This window comes from Malassezia globosa, assembly GCF_000181695.2.
Source record: "Malassezia globosa CBS 7966 chromosome Unknown mgl_sf_8.1, whole genome shotgun sequence".
NCBI classification, from domain to species: domain Eukaryota; kingdom Fungi; phylum Basidiomycota; class Malasseziomycetes; order Malasseziales; family Malasseziaceae; genus Malassezia; species Malassezia globosa.
Genome location: NW_001849864.1, coordinates 434,156 through 452,624, shown reverse-complemented (window position 1 = coordinate 452,624; position 18,469 = coordinate 434,156). Strand labels below are relative to the sequence as shown.

Sequence of the window (18,469 nt, the reverse complement as noted above, 5' to 3'; positions counted from 1 at the left end):
TGAAACATGCACCCACCACAGAGATGCGCGGATGGTAGGAGGGGCATTGCTGCAAATACGGATGACGGCCTCGAAGATCGGACTAGTAAGAGATTCGTGTGTCTCAATCAAAATTTGTTGGATCAAAAAGTGCAGTTATTGACAGACGCCTTGCGTGAGTATGTTGGAGTGAAAACGATAAGTCTGTCCGGCTCGATTTCTGTATTCGCAGCCAGCAGACTAGGATATACAGGATGACGCACATTCTGTTACGTGCACAAAATCCTTACAACCAGCGTAGCACATACACAAAACGTCAAGAACCAAATTTGGCACGAAAGAAAAAATGCAATCACATGAGGATGAATGCGCTTCTCATGCATTGAACGAATAGTGAGCAACGAAACAAGCCATTACCATCCCTGTTGTGCAGCGATTTGCTCAAGAGCGTATGCGTCGATAGGGAAATCTTCGTCTAGCACACGAGAAAAACTGTCATCTGAGCTTGGTTGAGGATGCTCGCAATTTTTCTTGTCCATAGCGCAAGGAGGCAGATTTTGCGACTTGGGTGTTGGTATTCTGTCCTGTCCAAGATCGCTTTCTATACGAGTTATTCCGTGAACCTTATGTCTTTTGCGCAGGGGCTTGCGTGGTTCATAATCAGAACGAGCAGAGCTAGTCACCGGTGGTACGATAGCACACATGTTGTAGGTATAAGGGGTGGGAAGCGGGGTCCTTGAGCGACGTCGCACACGAGTTCTTCGGATTGCACTAGGGCTCTTTTGTATATCTTGCGCCAGAACTTGGTTTTCTTTGTCGAGGAAGAGATTATCAGGCGGCAGTTTTGCAGGTGTAGCAGGAGCAAGGAGAGGTGCACTACCGCCTGTGCATTTAGGTGAAGAGCTTGGTTGACTTTCGCCCCACGCAATACGACCGCGCGGCGATGGCGATAAGCTTGGGTGTTTTCCAGCGGAATCTGTCACATCTCTTTGTGATGTCGTGGTATCGAATCTGAGCAGGTCAAAAAGCTCCGACATCGGCGCCCCACTGAAGAATAGAAGACTCTCGCTTATTACTCGCTCGTTCACAGCACAGCTCCTTTGTACAACAACCCACTTCTTCGCCTCACTTCTCCGATCACAACTGCATTGAGTGTTGCTCCAAGCCAGTCGGATGGAGGTGTGTGTGTCGCACGTGATCTATACATACAAGGTGCATGGGCCCCACGCGCAATGGCCCGAGTCAGTGGCGTAATGTGAACCAAAGCAAGTGTGACTTAGTGTCCCCACATACCTTCCATTCGTTTCACCTGATGATTTCCGCACCAAACCAAGGACCTTTCATTCTCGTGGCTCAGTATGTGTGATTATGGCATCTAACATGCGCAGCATTGTGGCAAAAGGAGAAAGCCAGGCTGACGAGATTGAAAAGGCTCTTTTAGTCGTTACGAAAAAGGCCAACACGGAAGAGCCCGGAACCAAGACGGTATGTGATCTAGCAACTCTTCGGTATCTATATTACTCGAAGTAGAAAAATTCCTCTCCAATTGGTTTCTCGACTAACACGTATCCTAGTACCGCCTGTCGCGTGATTTGAAAGATCCGCTCAAGTTCATCGTATATGAAGAATATGCGGACGGGGCAGCTTTCCAGGCGCATGAGGCAAGTGACGAGTTCCAGTCCCTGTACAAGCGCGCGGGAGAGCTGATCTCGGTCTTTGACGTCCAATTCCTACGCGAATTACACCCCTAAAGCTATTGATCGATACAAAAAAAAAATTAGTTTGCCGTAGTGCTTTCGAGAATGTATCCTTCCGACGTAGTCGGCACAGTGAGAATGCGGAGCGAGTTTGTATAGCCTCTGCCACCACGCCAGCCCTGTACAGCCACGACAGTACCGCCCTTCTTGATGATACCGAGCTTCAATGCCTCAGAAAGACCGAACTTGATACGATTGTCGACATCCTCTTGCCAACGAGACATGTCTTCAATGTGCGGCAATGGGTAATGGAATGGATATGTGCCACGGCTCAAGTGACACGTCCGTGTGGTGTATATATTGCGAGTGACAACAAGGATTGGGCACGGTGGGCGATACTTGCTAACGAGACGAGCCGTTTCACCAGAAGTTGACATGAGCAGGATGGCGTCAGCCTTTTGCTCAAGACTGGCCGATACAGCGACTAAAGCGATCGTTTCATTCGTCATCGTCGATGGGCGCAGCAGACTGCGCATCTGGTTGAAAATGGCTTGATACGAAAGACTACGCTCAGCCATGTAAGCAGTCTCAGCCATGTACCGCACCGACTCGACAGGATAGGCTCCTTTGGCCGTCTCACCACTAAGCATGACGCAGTCAGCACCGTCAACAACAGCATTGGCCACGTCCGAGACCTCCGCACGAGTCGGACGAATGTTTTGTGTCATGCTTTCAAGCATTTGCGTGGCACAGATCACAGGCTTGCCGGCAATGTTGCACCGAGAAATCATCATCTTCTGAGCAAGGAACACCTGCGGTGCGGGGATCTCAATGCCCAGGTCACCACGGGCAACCATGATACCATCAGCCTCGGCCATGATTTCGTCAAAGTTCTGCAGGCCCTGGTGGTTCTCAATCTTTGCAATGATGCGCATGTGGCCACCACGCTTGCCGAGGAGCGAGCGGATCTTGACGATATCATCCCTCGTGCGAATGAACGATGCAAACACAATATCAGCCTCTTGCTCTGCGGCAAAGACCAAGTCTTTGACATCCTTTTCTGACACGGCAGGCAGGTCCACTTCAGTTAGAGGCAGATTCACTCCCTTGCGGGACGACAGAGTGCCGTGGTTCTCAGAACGCACAAAGACATTATTGCCCTCAATGCGAAGCACGCGTAGGGAAAGGATGCCATCGTCAATGTAGATCAAACGATCGGGCACCACCTTCGCTGGCAGGTTTGGATAATCAATGTACAGATACTCAGCGCTACACTTGTCTGCGTAGTACTCGTCTGTCGTGACGATCATCTCATGACCAGCTGGAATCGGTACATCCTGATTGTCGATCATCACACCAGTACGCATTTCAGGCCCTTTCGTGTCGAGGGCAATGGCCAAGGGACGGCCTGGCGCTTCCCGCTCGACTTGACGACAGTTGTCAATGACGCTCTGGAAATACCCATGATCGCCATGACTCGCATTCAAACGCACGATGTTCACACCGGCATTTCGCAACTTGTGCAGCATTTCCACAGAGTTTGTCTTGGGTCCGATAGTAGCAATGATAGAACTGTTTTGTGAATCAGTACACAGTCCGAGCAAACATACGTCTTTCGCAGATAAGCATTTTCGAAGTTATGTTCGATAGGATTGAGCGAAGCGAACCACTCGATTTGAGACATGTCAGCGGATAGTCGTGGAACAACAAGAAGAGATCAGGAACGGGCGGGAGGCAACTATGTGTGAGCCACGACAGACGCAAGTGGGAGGGAAAAACAAAGAGGGGAGATTTTTTTTCCTAATTATGCAGACACGAATGGACCTGACAAAAAATAGCCAGCGATAGTGATATTTCAGTCAGTGCGTTTGATCTATTTGTTGTCGAACGCAAGCCCAAGCTGTGCTTGCCCCTAAAAATTGCATGCTTTTTGCCCGCCCAGCCTCTCAAAGATGTCTCGCTTTGTGGAGGCCTCACTCAGATCTTGCTCGGGGTCTGACCGCAGTCATGTGGAGGTAATGTGCGCAGAGCGCGGCTATTCCCACCGCTATGAAAGAACGGATGAAGGACGGGATGGCGTGGCGTAGGCTCGGTTGTGTGCACTCCTACATCAATAGAAAGTCATCTTTGCTACTATTATAACAAGGACTATGTCTCGGACCGCAAAATATGCGCTAGCGGCTCAGCACTAGGTGTGAGTAGACTCCCAAAGACAGTTTCGAGGGCGTCAGCACTGGCAGGTAGATTTTTGGACAGAAGCACGCTTAACACAAGGATACGGCCGAGATTGCGGATATGTTCTGGCTTGGAGCTGGAGGCATCCCATTGTAAGAGGATAACTCGCACAAGAGATAGAGGTTTCGTCGCTTTGGAATTCAGGTGAAGAAGCGAAAACACAGCTGCGAGGAGCTTGATGGTCCAGACTTGTTCGGCACGTGTTTGAAGCGCAACACCCAAGAGTTGGCGTGCTATGCAAGTGTCAAGCCCCTGAAGTGTGATGATGCCAATGCGTTGAACAAGACTATACCATGGCTTGGCGTCTTCGCACATCATCAATACATCGACAATCCATGGGCTCTGGGGAAGGTGGGGGTCCGTGTATGACTGCAATGTGGATATGAACACGGGTATGTTGACATTGGAGGTATGTGTCATAAGCACGAGACGCTCATTCTGCAACAATGGTAAGACAACGCCTGCTAACATGGAGCGAATAAGCGGGGGGCATGCGTCGCTCATAAACAGCATATGAAGCGTACGGACCAGCAGGAAGATGAGGGACCAAAGCTTCGGATCATATTGCGCCTTGGCCAGTGTCATAGTCGTGTATCGCACGAGCCAATTTACTGCACAGGGCACGTTGTAGCGCAGAGGAACGCGCAGGAAGTATGCAAATGCATTTAGGAGCGTTGACTCGTCAAAGAACCCATATAAGAATGCCTCAATTAAGAGTTTGAAAATACTCGGCGTTAAACGGAATAAGAGCCATGGTGGCGAAGCAGTAAGCAGCTCCGACATATCGTCACTGCCGACCAAGCAGCGGCACCAACGGCTTAGGAGCGTGAGGTACTCTTCAGGTAGTGCATGGCTGTTGAAGCACGACAAGCGGCGCCTCATGAATACGTATGCGGCCCCTTTCGATGGATTACCCGACTCCTTGCTATAATACGACAGGTATTCGACGAACAAGATCACCAGGTTAAGAGCGTCGTCGGGATGGCTCCACATTGACTGGTCCATATGTGAAAGCACATGCACAAGTGTGTGGGGAAGCAGCTGCTGTCCCATGTACAGACATAGCATATCGAGATTTTGCGGTGCGCCTGACTGTAATAAGTAGCAGATGGCATGCATGTGCATGAACTCTGCAGACATGAACTCCGTCCACTCTGAAAGCAAATGGTTCAACTCCATCGCAAGCACAAGTTGCAAACAAGGCTCTTTCACTGCGCGTTCAATCAGGTTGCCACAAGCGGACGGGTTGTGCAGCAGGGACGTATGCACGATTTGTCGAAATGACTGGACACTAGTACTTGCATACTGGTGCAAGTTTTCGAGTTCAATCGATGTAGTCTTTTTTGAATGCCCTGGCAGCCACGCAGCAAACGAGTCTTGCATAAGATCGGGTAATGTGGCTGCATGGGATGGGGCCATAATTTGTGCATCAAGATGCATCCAATCATTAACTGGCTCGTAAAACGCGATAAACGATGAGACGGTGTCTTGGACGTTAAGCACATCGTTATTTGAAGCTGGGACACTGCCGCCCAGAAACAGGGCCAGAGGAGGAAGAAGGCCGCCGATTACATGCCGCCATACCTGCGCATGCCGCTCAGTGGGATGACGTTTCAGCTGCACAATCGCTGCGTGCGTGATTGCCACAAAGATTTCCATAAGATATGCACAGCAGATGTCGTTGGGTGGTTCATTTGAATAATGAAGGCGCGTCTTCAGAATGCCCAGTGCTTCAAGGCACTTTTGATACCAATTCAAATTAGGCGCACATAACCCATGAACAAGCAGTATTGTCTCAGGTTCGGGAAATACGGGCGGTGGAAGGACTGGCCGACGACCACCAGACGACTCCACCTGCCGCCATACAAGCTGCAATGACACTGCGTACGAGAAGAAGGCGCGTGAAGCCCATAGCGACGGAACCGATGCTGCAGGTTGCTGCTCACCGAAAAGATCGTCGTTCAAGGGTGTTGTAAGTCCATTCTTTAGTGCATTAAGAGACTGGAGCGTCGCTTTGGCTCGAGGAGACGGCGAACTCACGGCATTAAAGCGGGTCAAGAGGATGTGGATTGCATGCAGAACAGAGGGAAGATGAGGCGCGTCACTTTCGATCTCAGGCCATGAATCGCGCACAGTGGTAGAGACGAGTAGAGTAAATAACTCAGCGCCAGCAGCTTCTACATCTTGAATGAGATGAAGTGCCATTCTCCAGAACTGTAAAAACGATATTGAGTCTTGCAATACGCTTGAGAGTTCTTCATGCTCCCACGGGGAATTCACGCCCAGAGCATGAAGAATTTGTTCACACAAGACTTGGAAGGTATCCTGATCAATGGAGCATGGAAATGTATAGGTCAACGAAGATGCTGATGTTGATGCTTGCTGGGAGGTGTCGTCGACTTTCCTCAAGAGTGCAATAAGAAGGGAACCGACATGGTATGTGCTCGCACCATTCTGTCGCGCACGTCTCAGGCACATAGCATCGATGTAATCCAACAGCATAGGTGGCATCGGCTGAGAAATGCATGCTACGTCAAGCAGTATGTCTAAACCGAGAAGTAAGCATTCCTACAACAGCAACACGCACCTGGCAGAATGTGAACCAACTTGTCGACAGAGTCTCCATGTTGTTGCGCAATATGGACGACCTGATCAAACGCATTGCTTGGTGGCACAAGTTTTGCAAGACAAGTTAGTATCGTATCCTGCACGACATCCTGCATGGGGCCAAGACTCGTTCCAGACCGTCGTCGTCAACAACACGATCGTCCGTTGAGGCTACTACGCAGGAGTGGAGGACGACAATGTGTCTATACCAGTTGTGGGCAAATAAAACTCGTCTGCATGCAGGAAAGACTTTTGGTTCTGTCCCATCAACGGCATCAAAGATAAGAGAGACCATGAGATCGACGCGCGACATGCTTAAACTTGATTCGTGCATTCGAACACTCCGAACCAGTGCTATTATCCGACAAGCATCGCCAAGCTCAAAGCCGCCACCGATGGCCTACAATATTTTTGACCGGGAGGCGAAGCGGCTTCAGCGATCAAGAGCCGCTCTCAGGCGCCCTGTAAATACCTCGGGCTCTGCATATGAGGATATGAGCCGGCGTGGCGAAATGTCGCGGCTCACAGACTATGTTCGAGATATTGGGGCGATGAATCTGGCGGAGCGACTGCTCGTACGTATTTGAGAAATATGAACCTGGTAAAAAAAATGATTCATTGACTAACATGCACACAGGATATTCAACGGCCATTTCCAACAGTCGTAGAGCTGGGTGCTGGTCCAGGACTTTTGCGGAGGCATATTGATGCGGCTGGTGTAGGGATTCAAAAACTAGTCATGTGTGACATGAGTGAAGAGCTGCTTTTCCGCGATCGACATCTCGATAAGGACTATCCCTTTGAGATTGATCGACGCATTGTCGACGAAGAGATGCTTCCATTCGAAGAAAATTCACTGGACTGCATCGTTGCGTCTGGAAGCTTGCACTGGACAAATGACCTGCCTGGTGCACTCATCCAGATCCAACGCGCACTCAAGCCAGACGGCGTGTTCCTTGGTTACTTGCTCGGTGGGGACTCGCTCTTTGAGCTCCGGACAAGCTTGATGCTAGCTGAGCAAGAACGTCAAGGCGGTTTGTCTATTCATGTTTCACCCATGACAGACTCACGCGATATATCATCACTCCTAACACGCGCCCAGTTCACGCTTCAAACCGTTGATATGGATGAGCTCACAGTGCATTATCCAAGCATGTTTGAACTCGTGCAGGATCTTCGAGACATGGGCGAGAACAATGCTGTCATCAATCGACGGACATACATGCACCGGGATACTTTCTTGGCAGCTGCAGCGACGTATCAGGCACTGCATGGAACACAAGAGGGACACATCCCCGCCACATTTGCTCAGATCTTTATGGTACGTGTGCCTATGAAAGAAGGATGAATTTGTTCAACGACTGACCACGATGCGGCAAAAGATTGGATGGAAGCCATCGCCAGATCAAAACAAGCCGCTTAAGCCAGGGAGCGGAAAGACTTCACTGAAGGACGTGTTGTAGTTATGATAGATCCGGTCCATCCGCGACCGTGTTACGAACTGAATGCAAAAGAGTGGCACGCCAGCCGGTGATCGGCTTCAACCGGTCGAAATCACGTACCCTTGCATCGAAGGCATCAAGATCGCTGTGTTCGCACGCCTCAAGAACGCCATGGAGGAACTGCGCCTCTGTCGTCGATGGGAACGACGGATCCTGCTGTGCATAAAACGCCATAGCCCGGGTGGCAGCGCCATGATCAGGAATAGCCAGGTAAGAAAGACCAGCATTCAAGTAGTACTCCTTCACGCTGTACTTGGTCAAATTGCTGTTGAGACTTGATGTGGCCACTGCTTCCCACAGTTCAATGGCCCTTGGATATTGCTGGAGCTGAATGGCCAGTTGGGCTGCTTCCCGCTGGCAAGCAGATGCTGTTGCCGTGGCACCCTCCTGGATATACCAGTGCGCTGCACGCTCATATGCCTCAAGTCCTTGATCAAGACGACTTGGATCCTCTCGGTATAGCTCAGCCATGTTCTTCTGTCGATCCGCAGCTTGGCGGAAACGGCCACGCTCCACAAGCAAGTCTGAGCAGCGACCCAACGCAATGACAGCCTGGTCAGGACGCACCATCCTGTAACACTTGCTTGCTTCAAAGTATGTGTTTGCAGCAAAGTCCCGCTCATTCGTCTCGATCTCTAGCTCGGCCGTCTTGACCAACACACGACCCGCGTCCTCCATGCGGTTTTCAGCCCGGAGCTTGTTGGCCGCTTCTTTGAACAACTCAACAGCCTCCTCAAGCTTGCTCTGCTTGGAAGTGAACCATCCTCCTGTTGACGAGGCCTTTTTCTCTGCACGTTTCAAAAGCTCTTCCGCCGAAGGTCCTCCCATGTTGCGCGCGTGTGGTAAAAACTCGTTCGTCGGGTGCTCACACTGCACAATGAGCTAGATAGGCAAGACGATGGGGAAACGCGTGAGATGGTCACGTGCTAGGCAGGTAAGTCGAGTGGAGCGTGCGCTTGGGCCACCACCATCTCGTGATTTCTGGCCAAAACCCAAGCATGTACAGAAACTCAGAATTACTGGGTCGATGCGGTTTCTACGGATGTCAATTCTGTGAGCAGACGTTGTACATGTTCAGGATCGGCCCTCCCTTTCGCGCGGCGAAGTGTTTCACCAACTAAGCGCATGATTACTTTATTCTTTCCCCGGCGAATTGCCTCGACCTCTTCTGGACACGCCTGTACGATTTCCTTGCACAGCGGCAAAAGCTCTGTATCCTGCATGCGAAGCAGGCCACGTTCTTTGATCACTTCCCGAATACACAAGTAACCGTCACGCTGCGGGATACTTTGATTCAGCACAAACTCTCGCAGCAACGACTGTGCTGTGGATTCTGTGGACGCATGCAAGTGTAAGTACGAGAGGGTTCTTAGTGGATGGAGGTGGTGGATTCACACGTACGCGTAATGACTTGTTCTTCGAGTATGTGAAGCAGCTCAGCGAGCGCGGCAGGGCCGACAGGATTCAAGGAAAAAGTCAACTGGGCTTGTCCAAGATACTTTGGCAGAAGATGAATGGTCCAGTTCGCCGCCACTTGGGGCTCGCATCCAAAATGTACTAATGCTTCAAAGTAGTCGACTGCGTTCGGATGCGACGTTCGCCCCGCATGCTCGGGTCCAAGTACGGCGATCTCTGACGCATCGTCTTCGGCATTCAGGCGCGTGAGCACATTCACATCGCGAATAGAGAGCCCGTACTGCTCTCGCAAGCGTGCGTGTCGAGCGTCTGGCATTTCAGGCAAGCTTGAATTGAGTGCTTCAATGCGTTCGGGTGAGATTTCCAGCGGAGCCACATTGGGTTCAGGCATAAATCGATAATCGAGCATTTCCTCCTTTTGTCGTTGCACATAGGTTTCTCCGGTAGCCTCGTTGAACCCAAGCGTCGATGGTTCGATAATGCGGCCTTGGGACAGCTCACGGAACTGGCGGCGAATCTCATAGTCAATGGCGTGCATCATAAACTTGACACTGTTCAGATTCTTAATTTCACAGCGCGTGCCAAACGGCTCGTTGATGCGGTGGATCGACACATTCACATCACATCGCAGTGACCCTTCATTCATATTCCCATCGGATGCACCAACATGACGCAAGAGTTGCCGAAGTTTGCGGACATAAGCCCCAGCTTGTTCAGGCGTGCGAAGCACTGGAGCGCTAACGATTTCAACAAGCGCAACGCCAGCGCGATTGTAGTCAATTAGACTAACGTGGGAATCTGCATCTGTAGCTGCGTACATCGATTTGCCAGTGTCTTGCTCGAGCTGGAGCTGAAGGATCGGGACATCGACTGCATCGTTCGGCGTTGACAAATAGCCGTCCTCGAACCGGATTGACACCGTACCTGAATGTGCAAATGGCTCTGGAACAGGTCAGATCATGCAAGAAAATGCACTCACTTCGCTTCTGGGTGATTTGGTATCCTGCGGGCAAGTCTGCGTAAAAGTAGTGTTTGCGATCAAAGACCGACACAGACTCGATCGTACATTGAAGCGCAAGTGCCGCCCTCAATGCTGCTGCCACAGCCCCATCCTGCAGACAAGGCAACGTCCCTGGGTATCCTGCATCAAACGGCGAAACACATGAATTAGGTGCGGCATTTGAGGTCGGTGGCAATGTCGCTAAACATTGTTGTGTAAGAACATGCAACGGGCTATCCACACATACGACTGAAGAGCTTCGTGGGTGCAAGTAGCTGCGCATGACATTCAATGCCAATCACGGCTTCCCAACCTGTGGGAAGTAGTGCTTTTGTGCCTTTAGTTCGTCGAAGAGACGTATGCAATGCTCGTACACTTCGCCAAGCCCACATCATGATGGTTGCTATGCACACTCGACTACAAAATAGGGCCCAATTCTTGTCACGTGGAGGTTCAACACCTCGACCAAATGACCAGTTCCCCGCACTTCACGGACCACCGGCAACTCGAAGTACTGCGACTTCAGTTCAGCATGTCGACTGGCACTCAAGATACCAACGCACAATCAATGCATGCTTTGCCCAAACTTGAGCCGATTGATGCCCGGAATGAGTCTGTTCAAAAGCTTCTGACAAGGCCGCATAAATGCATTCTAAGTGATTTAGACATGCTTGTGTGGGAACGGAGCCAAGCGCACGATTGTATCCTGCTCTTTCTAATGCACTTGAGCGAGGCATGCACAGGTTGTCCGACTCGCGATGTTGTTTGGGATAATTATACAACGTATTCGACGTCGAAAAGCATCGTGGATCGTGTACTTGCCCTACTCATTCATTTGGATTCATGGACCGACGAAATCGAACCACTCTCAGGCCCTCAGCGCTTTGGAAATCTGGCCTTTAGATCGTGGGGTGCTAGACTCGCTGAACGCATAAATGAACTTCATCAGTCTTGCTTGCCAGACTATTTGCATATATATACGATTGAGCTGTGCTCATATCTTATGGATGCGTTTGGCTCTTTCATACGTATTGACTATGGCACGGGCCATGAACTCAACTTTATTGCATGGCTTGCTTACATGTATCGACTGGGTGCATTTCAGGAAGAAGAGTTCTTGGAGCAACGTCTCGCTCTGGAAGTGATTCCGGCGTATTTGCGTGTTTCATGGCATTTGCAAGATAGATACTCACTCGAACCAGCAGGAAGTCACGGAGTTTGGGGCCTGGACGATTTCCACTTTGTGCCATACATCTTGGGTGCTGCTCAGCTACGTGATACTTGTATGACGCCTAGCGAAATGACAGATGTATCGCTCTATCCGCACAGTCGCCAGCGAGAGCCGAGGGTCGGTCCGCGCCTTACGCCGCAAGCGACACTTTTTTACAAACCGCCGCGGTCGCTCACACCCTTACCCAACATGTATACGTCCGCGCTCGCTCGTATCCACTCTTTGAAGCGCGGGCCCTTCTCAGAACACTCGCCTCTTTTGTACGATATTTCACACAATGTGACAAACTGGCCCAAAGTCTTTACGGGCCTGCTTAAGATGTACGACGCCGAGTGTCTTTTAAAGCGGCCAGTCGTCCAGCATTTCGTCTTCGGCAATGTGGGTTACGTCTGGCCCGATGAGCCTACTCGCAAATCCATGCTGGCGCATAAATTGCCCGCAAACCGCGTAGCAATGTCGTCCTTTGCCCCCATGCACCACCATCCGCCATTGCACACCCACCACGCACATTCCGCGGCGCATGCGCCAAGCACTCGTCATGGTACAGAGTGAACACAGGTTATGTCAGACTTGCAACACCATCAAGTCTTCTCACTACGGGAGCTGATTCTCTATAGCACGCGATTCCTTGAGCTTCTGCAGCTTAGCCAAAATATCGTCTAGTTTGATGGTATCCGTCTTGCCCTTCATGACCTTTGGATCGTTGTCGCGGTTGCGAACGTTGACACTGCGGGTCTCTTTCTCTTCATGGCCCACCACAAACACGAAGTTGTATTGGGCGAGTTCGCCGTTCCGAATTTTCTTGTTGAGAGTGTTGTCTGACAGGTCGGCATCAGCAAAGAAGCCACGGTCCCACAGCAAGGCCCGCACTTCCTCCGCATACTCATACACGGATTGTGTGACGGGAACAACCAGCACTTGACGGGGCGAGAGCCAGAATGGCCATTTGCCGGCGAAGTTCTCAATCAGAATCGCAATAAAGCGCTCAAGACTGCCGACCACTGCTCGGTGGATCATAACCGGGCGTTCCGTATGCTTGTCAGCCTCAGCTCCGCCCTGTGGAGTCTTGTATTCCAAGTTGAAGCGCTGCGGTAGCTGGAAGTCCAGCTGAATAGTCGCGCACTGATGCTCGCGTCGCATAGCATCACTAATAGTAATGTCGATCTTTGGTCCGTAAAATGCTCCGTCACCAGGGTTCAACTCCCATCGGCCTGGTACAAATCGGTCCAAGGCAGAGGCAAGACGCTTTTCAGCCGCATCCCATGTCTCCACATCACCCAAATGTTTCTCTGGGCGCGTCGAAAGCTCCATCTTGAACGAAAAGCCGAAGTGACCATACACCGTCTGCAGGAAGTCGAAGCAGTTGATCATCTCATCCTCGATCTGCGATGCGCGACAGAAAATGTGCGCATCATCCTGCACAAAACGTCGCACACGTGTTAGTCCACTCAATGCACCACTCGCCTCATTGCGGTGGATCACACCAAAATCGGCGAAGCGCAGAGGTAGCTCTTTGTACGAGCGGTCGCGGCTAGCAAACATGAGGCAGTGGCCAGGGCAATTCATTGGTTTTAGCGCGAATGTCTCTTTGTCGACAGAGAGAACAAACATATCATCCTTGTAGTTTGCCCAGTGACCGGACGTCTCCCACAATTTGGAGTTGTACATGTTAGGCGAAATGACCTCATCAAAGCCACGCTTTCGGTACTCGCTCTTGATAAAGTCCTGAAGCGTGTTGTAAATGCGTGCACCATGCGGGAGCCAGAAGCAGCTACCAGGGCTAAGGTCATGGAACATGAACAATTCTTGTTCTCTTCCAATGCGGCGGTGGTCTCGCTTGGCAGCCTCGGCAAGGAAATGCTTGTACTCGGTCATCTGCTTCTTGTCCGGGAACGAGATGCCATAGAGACGCTGCAGCGAATCATTCTTTTGGTCGCCGAGGAAATACGAGGCCGAGTTCTTCAGCACCGTCATAGCCTTGATGCGTCCAGTGTGCGGGATGTGCGGACCAACACATAGGTCAATCATAGGGCCACAGCGGTACACGGTCGTCGATGTGCCATCAGGGATTTTCGAGTTGATAATGTGTACTTTGTATTTGTTATACTTGAACATTTCCAGCAGCTGTTCTTTGGTCAGCACGGCCCGCTCAAACGGCTGTTTGTCCTTCACAGCCATGCCAATGAGTTTCTCGAGCGGTTCGAAGTCCTCTGACTTCACGGGCCGATCCCCACTATCACCCATACCCATTTCATAGTAGAAACCCTCGTCCGTGGGAGGGCCAATGCACAAGTGGCATCCGTAATGTCGTTCTGCTGCTTCACCGAGGACGTGTGCGGACGAGTGCCAGAACACACGCTTGCCTTCCGGGTGCTCAAAGTCGAGCAGTTCAAGCGTAGCATCACCCTCCAGTGGACGCTCGAGATCCCACAAGATACCATTCACCTTGGAGATCACGACACGTTCACTAAGGCTCTTAGAAATCGCCTTTGCAATGTCCATCGGAGAAGTTTCCCAAGATGTGCCCTCGCGGGGTCGATCCGTCCGGCATAGTGATTGTAATACTCTTGCGCTCTGCATTCGCACGCGCGGTATCCTGCTCGGCTTTGATCCGCTCGAACATGTCGATGCGGTTTTGGAAATAGGCAGGTCGTGGCTCAAACTGTTGTTAGCCGTCCACTTGCATTCATGCTTACCTCTAGAGGAAGAACATGACCACCATCTCCCTTCCCTTTCTTTCCAGACTTGTCCTTCACATCCATTGTCTTCACAGCGTTTGCCAGTTGCTCAGGAGCGACAGCGCCAGCTTGACCTTCACTCGACATCGTGCGACAAGAATCTTGATGAAAACCGCCTGTCCACATTTCATTCTTTGGACCTGAGTTCACGTGGAGACCTTACACGTGACTTGTCACGATCATCAACGGCCGCTGCGTTCGTTCGTGCCACACAACCATGGCAAGTGGTGCAGCATCATCTGGAGGAACTGCACCCTCGAAACAAAAGTCAAAGGCATATCTATCAAGTGTCGCTATCCAGAGTGATGCCATAAAATACCGACAAAAGTACAAGGAGCTTAAGCGCAAAGTACATGAGATTGAACAGGTATGTCTTTTTATTGGGTCAACTTATCTTCAGGAAAATGATAAGCTGCAGGCCTTGACATTGCGTATTAAAGGGAACATTCAGCGACTGAGATTAGAGCGCGCGTATGTGCAGGACTTCGCTAACGACAGGATTCTGTACGAACGACTCGAAGCTGATGTGCGAAATGTCCCAGTTGCATCTTCACCTACGGGCGCACAAAACCAAGTTAGTTCTTCACCGTCCTCCAGCAACCAGGTCAATGCGAGTAAGGAACAGGACGCTGAAAGCACGCACAAAGAAGTAGATGATATGGGCGTCTCTGTTGATATTGAAGACACGCTTTGATTTTGTCATGAACTTGACAGTTCGCCAACCATACTACCAAACTTCATACCCATGCACATAGGAAAGTACAGATTTTTTGCTACGCCGTGTTGGAGGACTTGAATCCTTCCCATGTACGCGACCAGGTCCCATATGTAATCACGAGGTCGCGACAACATTATATCATGATGTGGAGGAGAGATGCACTTTCAATGGAGACACGACATATCGATTCTTTTCAGGAACGTCCAAAGGTTGCTCGGCCTTGAATTTGAAATCTGCTTCATGTCGTTTCCACAGGGAGGTGGATTTCTTGGGAACACCCAGCAGCAGCTTGCGCAGTTGGCGCAGCAACAACAGCATATGCAGGCGAGGCAGCAGGCCTTCCAGACACAGCAACATAATTTACAACCATTTCCCAAATCTCAGCAAGAATACTTGCAAAATCTGACGCCTCAACAACTGCAAGCTCTTTTGAATCAAAAGAGCCAGTCAATGCAGCCTGGGACACACACGGGTCAATATCCTCAGCCATCCATGTTAAATACTCTGAATCAGGGAATGCCTATTCCGGGTTCTTCGTCCGGTGTTACGAATTCGCAACAAGCTAGTATGAACAATGTCATGCTCGATATGGTCAACAAGGCAAAAGCAGGTCTTTTGAACCCCGTCCAGTTATCTCATCTGCGCGCAATTCTCGAACAGCAATCTTCCCAGTCTAACCAGCAGCCAATGACACCCAAAGTTATGATGCCGGCGAACATATCCGCTCCTGGCTCAATGCCTGCAATGCAGCGAACAGTGCAAGCAATGCCTATGAAACAATCCATGATGATGCAGAATCAAGGCACTCCAACAGCAATCTCTCAAGCTGCACTGAATCCTGTCATGGATGCCTCAAAATTACAACAGCAACAACAGCAACAATCGCCACAGCAACAACAGCAACAACCTCAACAGCACCAGACAAATATGCTACAAGGACTACAGTTTGTTCAAAAAATTCAACAGCGCATCAGCGAAATTGAGCAGAAGCTGGCGTCGTCGACAAACGATCTGGAGCGGCAATCTCTGCTTCACAACCGACAGGAGCTTCATCGCGTTCAAGCCACTCTCATTCAGAAATTAACGCAAGGGTCTCAAATACAGCAACCAGTTTCAACTTCATCAAGCCCTTTAATCGGAGGTCTTTCTAACCCTTTGGTAACAAGCTTCGCTCAAACGAACGTAAACACACCTTCGTCGAAATCCAGTGTGAATCTCATGAACGGCGCAACAATGAATATGCCCTCTGTTCAACCATATCGAATGCAAAACATACCTACAACTGCACCGAATGCACCAGCTTCTAATGTGTCTCTTTCACCGGAGCAGTTTAAACGTGCGTTGATGGATCTCATGCACCGCCATGGGAAAGCTATTCAGATGAATCCAGTTGTTAATGGGCGTGAAGTCGACTTGTATCAACTCTTCACTTTAGTTCAATCTTTTGGAGGCAGTAAAACAATATCTCAAAATGGGCGATGGGCGTCTGTGGCTGTTTCACTGGGTTTTGTTTCTATGAACCAAACACAACTTGTTGCTATATCGCTCCAGTTATCTCAGGTGTATAAGAACTATTTGGAACTTTTTGAAGAAGTATGGAATCGCGCTCTACTTCATCAAATTTCCATTTCGAACAGTGTGCCAATGGCCAAGTCCAATATATCTGACTCGTTACAAGCAAATTCGACATCGATGAACCAAAACAGTGCGACTCAATCGCCTCGCTTCAGTACTTTGATGCAGAATCCCTCAATGCCAGCCACTACACCGAACTCTTTTCTGAGTGATCAGCTTACACCAATGCCACCTGCACCCGAGCATTTATCTAATGTGGTGCAACCGCAAACATCCCAATTTTCGTCTCCAATACAACTCTCTGCAAAGGCACCGAACATGCATTCTGTTCAAATGAAGTGGCCAATAGATCAGTCGGTGTCAACCCCCGCCCCACAAGCATCTCAACCACGATCGACAGATTTGGGAAATTTGTCGCAACAAGCGCCCCCAAATAAATCATCGCCAGAGAAACAACGGCAGTCAAGCATTAAAGTCACTACCAAGATGCTGGAGGAAGCTCGATCTCTACTGAACAAGATAGACTTGAGTCTTTCAATGTCGCGTCCAAAGCTCCCGATTATAGAGAGCATACAGGAAGAAGAGAAAGCCATGATATTTCAACAAGTGCAGTCATTGGTACCACTGAAAGCGACAGTTTTGGCTTTACTTCCAGTCTTTTTGGCTATGACAAAAAATGTCGAACCTGCAAAACGCGTCAAAATCATGATATGCATTTTTGAGGATCAGTTGGCATTGCTCCCTCAGAAGCAGTGTATACTTAAGATGGCAGATCTGGAAAAGCTCAAAGTTCAAATGACTCGCTGTATTGGGTTTGTCAGGTTAAACGATGAGAAGTTGGCGCAAAAAATCATTGCCAAGACCTTATCTGCTCAAACTGACCAAGCTAGACCTGATGAAAGCCAGGATAACTCCAGAAACGAAACTAGTCCCTTGGAGTCTTCGAAGAAGAATAGAGTTAACACCCTTACTCCGGGTAAAGCTGAGGATGATGACATTGAAATCACCGCTGCAAATATAAGAACAGGTGGAAAAGATTTCGGACATGATGAGCAGAGCAATGGCAAAGATGAAAAATCAATCATCAATACAGAAGTTTCACCCAAGCTGGTCAACAAAATGCGATCTGATCGTTCTGCTGATGCAACAGATCAGGCAGTGCAGAAACTGATCGGAGAGCAAAATCGAAACCAAGACTTGTCGAACAGCGCACCAATTCGATTCGTTGAGAAAGCATGGAAGGAGCTAATAATGATCGAGGCCCAAAATAAAGAAACTTCAATTAACGCGCGTGAGTTGAAAAATGGTTTTAACGATGAAATCGCTTGGCCGAACGGAAGCTTTGCCTCGTATGTGTTCGCAGCAATGAATTTACCCTATCCTGTTGGAAATCAAGGCCATGATAAGTTTTTCGAATTTAACCAGTCAACACCAAATCAGAGAAACAAGAGCAGTGGAGAAGAACGATCCAGCGTTATTCTCGGAAAACGATCAGGAACATTGCCTAACTCTAACGATTCTGACACCGCGCAAGACCTCTGGGGTGAATCGTTCCCAACCAATGAAGAGTCTCAACAAAAAAATAAAAATTACGAAAATGAAAATAGTGACTGGTGGACAAATGAAAATTTATTTAACCTTTAAATAGTAAAGCATAAGAATTGTAATAATATACAGCATATACTTATACTAAAGTAAAAAAAGAAATAATATATTAATGTAATCAAATTTATTATTTAACATAATATATTTGAAGCACAATATAGCAATA

At 49.4% G+C, this 18,469-nt stretch overlaps 10 protein-coding genes across 10 annotated transcripts; 4 read left to right on the top strand and 6 right to left on the bottom strand.

Annotated features, from left to right (window-relative positions):
• Nucleotides 1-392: 392 nt before the first annotated feature.
• Nucleotides 393-1,016, bottom strand: MGL_3295 (uncharacterized protein; the record flags this gene model as incomplete). Its single annotated transcript, XM_001729699.1, has 1 exon — nucleotides 393-1,016. The coding sequence occupies one exon, from the start codon at nucleotides 1,014-1,016 to the stop codon at nucleotides 393-395; it is 624 nt and encodes a 207-aa protein (XP_001729751.1).
• Nucleotides 1,017-1,756: 740 nt separating this feature from the next.
• Nucleotides 1,757-3,360, bottom strand: MGL_3294 (uncharacterized protein; the record flags this gene model as incomplete). Its single annotated transcript, XM_001729698.1, has 2 exons — nucleotides 1,757-3,248; nucleotides 3,287-3,360. The coding sequence occupies 2 exons, from the start codon at nucleotides 3,358-3,360 to the stop codon at nucleotides 1,757-1,759; spliced, it is 1,566 nt and encodes a 521-aa protein (XP_001729750.1).
• Nucleotides 3,361-3,824: 464 nt separating this feature from the next.
• Nucleotides 3,825-6,116, bottom strand: MGL_3293 (uncharacterized protein; the record flags this gene model as incomplete). Its single annotated transcript, XM_001729697.1, has 1 exon — nucleotides 3,825-6,116. The coding sequence occupies one exon, from the start codon at nucleotides 6,114-6,116 to the stop codon at nucleotides 3,825-3,827; it is 2,292 nt and encodes a 763-aa protein (XP_001729749.1).
• Nucleotides 6,117-6,811: 695 nt separating this feature from the next.
• Nucleotides 6,812-7,866, top strand: MGL_3292 (uncharacterized protein; the record flags this gene model as incomplete). The annotated part of the gene is made up of 2 exons (XM_001729696.1): nucleotides 6,812-7,093; nucleotides 7,156-7,866. The coding sequence occupies 2 exons, from the start codon at nucleotides 6,812-6,814 to the stop codon at nucleotides 7,864-7,866; spliced, it is 993 nt and encodes a 330-aa protein (XP_001729748.1).
• Nucleotides 7,867-7,981: 115 nt separating this feature from the next.
• Nucleotides 7,982-8,848, bottom strand: MGL_3291 (uncharacterized protein; the record flags this gene model as incomplete). The annotated part of the gene is made up of 1 exon (XM_001729695.1): nucleotides 7,982-8,848. The coding sequence occupies one exon, from the start codon at nucleotides 8,846-8,848 to the stop codon at nucleotides 7,982-7,984; it is 867 nt and encodes a 288-aa protein (XP_001729747.1).
• A 188-nt stretch (nucleotides 8,849-9,036) lies between these two features.
• MGL_3290 (uncharacterized protein) lies at nucleotides 9,037-10,831 on the bottom strand (the record flags this gene model as incomplete). The annotated part of the gene is made up of 4 exons (XM_001729694.1): nucleotides 9,037-9,353; nucleotides 9,422-10,378; nucleotides 10,416-10,451; nucleotides 10,684-10,831. 4 exons carry the CDS (start codon nucleotides 10,829-10,831, stop codon nucleotides 9,037-9,039), a joined length of 1,458 nt encoding a protein of 485 aa, XP_001729746.1.
• A 137-nt stretch (nucleotides 10,832-10,968) lies between these two features.
• MGL_3289 (uncharacterized protein) lies at nucleotides 10,969-11,984 on the top strand (the record flags this gene model as incomplete). Its single annotated transcript, XM_001729693.1, has 2 exons — nucleotides 10,969-11,858; nucleotides 11,966-11,984. The coding sequence occupies 2 exons, from the start codon at nucleotides 10,969-10,971 to the stop codon at nucleotides 11,982-11,984; spliced, it is 909 nt and encodes a 302-aa protein (XP_001729745.1).
• Nucleotides 11,985-12,261: 277 nt separating this feature from the next.
• On the bottom strand, nucleotides 12,262-14,169 carry MGL_3288 (uncharacterized protein; the record flags this gene model as incomplete). The annotated part of the gene is made up of 1 exon (XM_001729692.1): nucleotides 12,262-14,169. One exon carries the CDS (start codon nucleotides 14,167-14,169, stop codon nucleotides 12,262-12,264), a length of 1,908 nt encoding a protein of 635 aa, XP_001729744.1.
• A 453-nt stretch (nucleotides 14,170-14,622) lies between these two features.
• Nucleotides 14,623-15,099, top strand: MGL_3287 (uncharacterized protein; the record flags this gene model as incomplete). Its single annotated transcript, XM_001729691.1, has 3 exons — nucleotides 14,623-14,772; nucleotides 14,806-14,876; nucleotides 14,904-15,099. 3 exons carry the CDS (start codon nucleotides 14,623-14,625, stop codon nucleotides 15,097-15,099), a joined length of 417 nt encoding a protein of 138 aa, XP_001729743.1.
• Nucleotides 15,100-15,363: 264 nt separating this feature from the next.
• MGL_3286 (uncharacterized protein) lies at nucleotides 15,364-18,342 on the top strand (the record flags this gene model as incomplete). Its single annotated transcript, XM_001729690.1, has 1 exon — nucleotides 15,364-18,342. The coding sequence occupies one exon, from the start codon at nucleotides 15,364-15,366 to the stop codon at nucleotides 18,340-18,342; it is 2,979 nt and encodes a 992-aa protein (XP_001729742.1).
• Between the last annotated feature and the right edge of the window lie 127 nt (nucleotides 18,343-18,469).